Source organism: Phocoena phocoena, chromosome 8, assembly GCF_963924675.1.
Source record: "Phocoena phocoena chromosome 8, mPhoPho1.1, whole genome shotgun sequence".
NCBI classification, from domain to species: Eukaryota; Metazoa; Chordata; class Mammalia; order Artiodactyla; family Phocoenidae; genus Phocoena; species Phocoena phocoena.
In genome coordinates this window covers 69209740-69215840 of record NC_089226.1, presented here as the reverse complement: position 1 = coordinate 69215840, position 6101 = coordinate 69209740, and the positions used below count along the sequence as shown (strand labels likewise).

General features: G+C 47.0%; 1 protein-coding gene across 1 annotated transcript; it reads right to left on the bottom strand.

Moving 5' to 3' along the window:
• Positions 1 to 1816: 1816 nt before the first annotated feature.
• Positions 1817 to 5154, bottom strand: LOC136126717 (calcitonin receptor-stimulating peptide 1-like). Its single transcript, XM_065882078.1, has 5 exons — positions 5054 to 5154; positions 3903 to 3997; positions 3005 to 3142; positions 2530 to 2714; positions 1817 to 1969 (listed from the first exon to the last, which is right to left on the bottom strand). The coding sequence occupies exons 2-4, from the start codon at positions 3986 to 3988 to the stop codon at positions 2555 to 2557; spliced, it is 384 nt and encodes a 127-aa protein (XP_065738150.1). The 5' UTR covers positions 3989 to 3997; positions 5054 to 5154; the 3' UTR covers positions 1817 to 1969; positions 2530 to 2554.
• Between the last annotated feature and the right edge of the window lie 947 nt (positions 5155 to 6101).

Sequence of the window (6101 nt, the reverse complement as noted above, 5' to 3'; positions counted from 1 at the left end):
CAGACCCAGAGGGAACCAGAGAGTTGACTACAAACACAAAAGAGAAGAAGACTTAACTCCTCATTTAATAAATATTTACTGAATGCTGCCTTGTGCCAGGCATACTGTTCAGTGTGTAGGGGATTCAGCAATGAACAAAATAGCCATATTCCTATCTATGTGGAACTTAACATTGTTTACATAGGATGGGATACATATGATAAATTAACTAAAATATATGCTATGATAGTAGGTAGTAAGTAGCAAAGAGGTAAAAAGAAAAAAGCAAAGAAGGGTTAGGGTGGCTTGGCAGGTGAGGGACAGTATCAGAAAGGTTAGCCAGAGTAGGTGATATTTGAATAAATATCTGGAGGAGGTGGGGCCATGGGATAAGAGCATTCTGCAGAGAGGTACCAGCAGGTGCAAACACTTGAGGGGGTCGGTGCTGGTGGATACAGAATGAGGGGTAGTAAGAAGGCCAGTGTGAGGTGGTGAGAGGAGAGGAAGGGCAGATGAACTTGGACCTTGTAAGCTATTGCAATGCCCCAGGTGTTTACTCTGTGAGATGGGGACTCAGTGGAGTATTCTGTACCTAAGGGAGATATGGTCTGATCTACCTTTGCAACTAAAGTTGGGCTACTGTGTTGAATACAGACTGAATGGAAGCAAGGGTCATAATTCTGTGTGCTTCTGAGGAAATAATAAAGTCAGTGAGTAGAAGGGGATGACTTTTCCAATTAAAGAATCCCACTTAATTGACTGTCCACCAGTAAAACTGGCTGCCCAGTAACCTTGGAAGTTATAGTCAGCAGTTGGTCACCGGCATTTCCAACAGATGCCAGGGATGTTGATGCTGTGAAATTCCTATATCAAATAAGCCTTTACATCCTATGATATCCCAGATTCCTTCTAATACTAAGCATCTCCGATTCTACAGCATGTATCACCTCAATCTCCCCCAGTTAGAATATAAGCTCCATGAATGCAGGTGGTTTTGTCTGTTCTGTTCATTGCTCTGGTCCTGGAGCTCAAATATGGTCAAGCATATAGCAGACACTCAATGATTATTTGTTAAATATAGGAATGTCTCTGTTAAACTTATTGCAGGACCTGAGCAATGCACTTTTCTTCTCTGCACAACAGAGAGTAAAAAGTTGGATTAGATGGCATCTGATTATCTTTCCAGGTCTGCCAGTGTGTGATTCCCTTTCAAACTGTGAGCCGTTGTTCTAAAGGGCTTTTCAGGCTATGGGGTGTATGAAGGGGTGCTGTTGGGAGGAAAGGCAGGGATGGGTAAGGGCAAACCTGAGTCAAGGAGAAGAGAACAGATAACTTCTGGGGCTGGGGACCAGGGCACTCTCTGAAAATAAATGTGAATATCTCTTTGAGATGCACAAGGTTCTAATTCCAGTAAAGGTGTTTCACTAGACACTGAGGATACAGAATACCGAGGATCCACCCCAAACATGGTATCATTGCCTCGTTTGAGCCAGCCTGGTCAACAAAATGTCACAGGTCCCTGAGGTTCTCATGGGATAAACAGCATAAATAGCAGCAACACTCCTTTTAACTGTATTGAAAATACATTTGTTATCTTGATGAAGTGCACAAATGAGAACATTTCTTTAAAGAGAGAGTTCCATTGAGGCTCAGCATTACTAGGCATCCCCAGGCACCCACAAGGCAGCGATTTCATGTGCCCCTGAGGTTTAGCAGAGCAGCCAACAGGTTGGCTGACAGGGCCCAGATTTTCTACCAGATAAGCCAGTGAGATATGCGTCATATTTATTGAATACAGAATCAAATATATTGATAAAAAAGATGAACACTGGGTAGCTGCAATGATTTTATTCTGCATTTAGTTTATTTCAAACAAAAAAGGTGTTTTCAATGTCAAGAAGCATGCATACATGGGTGTCTTCCAGGCTATTTTTTTTGTAAGTTGCTTTCATTGCAAACTAAAAGAAGTAGAGTTCAGCTTCATAGCAACCTAGGAGAAAAAAAAAGTAACAGCTATTACTTACTAGTTAAGAGGCTCTTGTCATATATTATCCCAATTACTTTTTATATTGATGATACTATTGTTGCCTTCAAGTTAGATGTGGAAGCTGAGGCTCAGAGAGGGTCTAGCCCATGTCGTATAATTAGTAGAGGACAGACACAGGATTTGAACCCAAGTCTATACTCTGAATTCAGATGTATATGACACTGTAGAGTATCCTCCAAAAGGATAGGGTAATTACCTTTCAAACTCAAATGCTAGGATAATCACAATTATAACCCAGGGAACTGTGTTTTAAATAAATAGGATCTATATTTCCTGAAGGATCTCAGTGGCACAGGGAGAAACTGGAAAAACAGAGAGAAATGAATCCAAGTTTTAGGGGTTTCAGCTGTTGGGACTGTCTGTTCTTTCTTCAGACACTGGTGTGGGTGCCTTCCCCTGTGGATTTTTCACCCATATGAACCCACAGAGGATTAGAGTGTGGACTGCACCCCTGCAATATCCAGTCATTTATCCTCCCACCTGACAGTACAAAGGGCAGTCACCTTCTTCCTAGAATCATTTCGCTGCTCAGATCCAAAAGTTCCTGCGACGCCCACCAAAGATTTTGAAGCCCATCTTGGTGGGCAACAAGTTGCTCTTCACCATGCTCCCAGATCTGCTCAGCAAGCCTGCCAGCCGATGGGTCGTGCAGGTTGCAGTGTTGCAGGCTCTCTTCCGGGCAGTGATGCTGATTTGCAGGATGGAGAAAAAGAAAAAGCCTGTTAGTGAGAGCTTGAGTGCAGGTGCTGCCCCACAGGATCATCATGGAAAATTACTGCTCTCAGAGGCACCAATAAACCTTAAGTACTTCTGCTAGAAACGGTCATCACAGCAGAAAATCATAGGCCATTAGGGAAAATGCCACAATGACTCCCCATCCAGGGGTGTCAGAAAACCCAAAGGTGCCTCTGGGATATGCTTTCCTGGGCATGAAGGAGGGAGCGGATGCCCTGTGCTGGGTGGGGCAGGGAGTCTCACCTGGAGCCCTTTGTCTTCTGTGCCTTCTCCAGCTGACGGGCCCTCATCTGCTCATAGTCATTCACCATTGCAGCCAGTAGGAGGCGCAATTCCTCGTCATTGAGTGTAGCAGGATCAAAATGACTATCAAAAGCCAACCTAGGGAGGGGAAGCAAGCCCAATACAGGCTTTGAGCCCCTGACTACCCCCTCCCCAGGATAAGCAGCCAGGTTTCCTGGTTTCTGCAACTTCCCCTGAGGATGTGGCTGCCCCAGCTCTCAATGGACAGAGCATGAGGTCAGTATCCATGCAAAAATTCTGCTTCACCAGAATTTAGGCTCTGGTGTGACCTAAAAGAAGTGGTTTGCTCCAAGTGGATCATATAGGCTTGTGAAAGCTGATGGTGAGATTTTCAAGAATTTTATGAGCTTAGTGTTAAATACAGCCATTATTAAAAATTAAATGATAATGATAGTTTGAATCTGAAAATCACTTCACTTTAATGTAATTTGAAGGTGAGAAATTAAATGTATAGGTAACATATCAGATTTAATAACAAATAACAAATTTATTGGCAAAGAGGTTAGAAGATAGGATGTAATCTGTTTCTCAAATTGCGGTTCAATTAGTAAATAGGTTTGCGAAAAATACAAATATTTGGTTAAAAGCAATGTTATATGAAATTTACAATAACCAGTACTGTATATCTTATGTGTGTTTGTACACTGTGTGCTACACATCTTTGTCTCATAAACAGTTTATGATAAACTTATATATACGTTTACATTCATACATTACCACCACCACCCCCCACCCACAACCCCACCAAGAGCCAGATTCAGCACAGCACAACTGAGAACAGAATTTTATGATCCAGGGACAGAGGGAGGTGGGAGCGCTCCTGGAAGGGCTGTCTCACCTGAATGGCGATGAGTGGAGCACGCCTGCCTGGTACAAGACCAGGATGCTGAGGACCAGGAAGGGGGGGAACTTCCAGAAGACCATGACGACTCTCTGCAAGGGAAGAATAACATCAGCACCTGCAGAATAACAACTTCCATGAGCCCACAGACCCAGGCTCTGCTCCTGCCTCTGCCCCTAACTCCCGGGCGTCCAGCTTCAGGCTGGACATGTCACTCCACTTCACGATCGTTTCCTCCTCTACCAAGTGGACTGCTGGAAGATCCAGTAAGGCTGCAGCATGCTTGGTTTAGCAAAGAAACCTAGTGGGACAACTGGGTGAGGAGGTCTTAGTCTATAGCCCCTGCCCCATCACTCCACTCACTCTCACATACAACCTGTTGGCCAGGACTCCTGGAGGACAGAGTCCGAGTACCTGTCACCACAGCTTTTCCCACTGTGCAACCCAGAGCCGTCCTCCTGGTGCCGGGCTTTTGCACATACATGGAGGGGGGAGGGGATTACCGAGGACAAATTTCTGCGGTTGGAATCCCTGAGAAACTGAAGAACCACATTCTGCTGCTCAGCTGCTCCACACTTTGGTAAAGAGTGCCCTGTAAGAATCAAGCTGGAAGGGTCTCAAATTGGAACCCAGGACTTAAACTGGGAAAAAGGTTCCCAGAACCCGCAATGGGGGCTTGCGTTTAAAGGCTGCCTGCCCCTCAGTCACTGCACCTATTTGCCTCCCGCTTGCGCTGGCCCAGGTTCTGAAGCATTTCCCGCGGTCCGCTAGGCACAAGACGTGATCCGTGAGAGCACCATCTGCACAAAACTGTTCCTGCATCCAGATCTGCTTGCAGTGCCAGGGGAGCTCCAGCATCCCAAACTGACCTAAGCACATGTGCTTCGGGAAAGGAAGCTGGAGCCCGCCTCAGCGCGGGGAGAGTGAAGCAGGGAGTGCGTGAACTGAGACCATCCCGTGTTACCTGTGGAAGACGCCTGGGATGCATTGCAGAGTAATGCAGGTTGTGTGAAATGACCTAGACAGAAGTGGACAGAGCCTTTGAGACTGGAAGAGATCAGCTAAGAAAAAGTAATGGAGAGAGAGAAGGAAGAGAGGGGAGAGAGAGAAAAACAGAATCCCAGCTAAGCAGGAATCTCCGGGCTTACCTGGCAGCAGGAACCAGGTGGCTTGGAGCAGAGGAGGGAGCAGGGGCAGTAGCTTTGGCTTCAGGCGATGGCACGGTGGCAGAAGTGGCAGTGACACTCGAGCTGGGCAGTGCGTCTGATGCCTCCCAACACCAGCAGCTGCTCTTATTCCCACTGCTCTGGGTCTGGGGTGGTCCAGGAGCTCTGGGCAACCAATGAGGGGAAGGATCTGAGCCCCAGAAGGATTGTGTCATCACTTGCGTCCAGAACCTGGAGCATCCAGAAGGACCACCCCACTTGTATTTGCATTGAGGTCATTGACGGCGGGGGCGGGAGGGGGACGTGGGGGGGTTGGTGAGGACCAACGAAAAACACAGGAAAAGTGAGTAGGAATTTGAGGACAGTTTGATGTCATGGTTAACTTCACCTGTTCGGTTTCGTGGGTTTTGAACACGCACGTGTCCCACTCCATCCCCAGCTGTGCGATCTTGTCGGGCAGAGTCCAGCATTACAAGGAACCCTAGGTCTCCCCTAGGTCTGACCGCAGACCTCCGTGCGAGTGCAGCTTCGAAGGTTAATGCACAGTAGAGTTGATGATTCTGTGCCTAAGCAGGGGGTCTGATTGAGGCAGCTGGAATCACGCACAGGAGGGCAGGGCTTGTGGGTATCAGACACAGAGGATCAAAAACTTTGTCACACTGGAGCTCTGTTGCAGCTGTTTCCTTTCCCAGGTGGAAACATCGTGGGCTAGTAACTTCTAGTGCCTCAGTATACTTATCTATGAAATGGGGATCATATTGTCATCTTGAAGGAATGTTATCATTACTAAGTGTGTACCTGTTATCTGCCCAGGTAGGGATCCAGAAGTGCTTACCAGGGAAGTTCATAGGGGATTCTGTGGGATTGCAATCCATCTTCCCAGACAGCACCCTGTGCAGCTGCCTGGAGTCATGCTGGTTGGTCCATCATGTGGGTTAAGGAGGGGCTGGATGCCCTGCTGGGCCTGAGCACGGAAGTGCAAGCTTCCAAGCGGACCTCTAGGCCCACGCCTCCTCCCCCACCATTCATC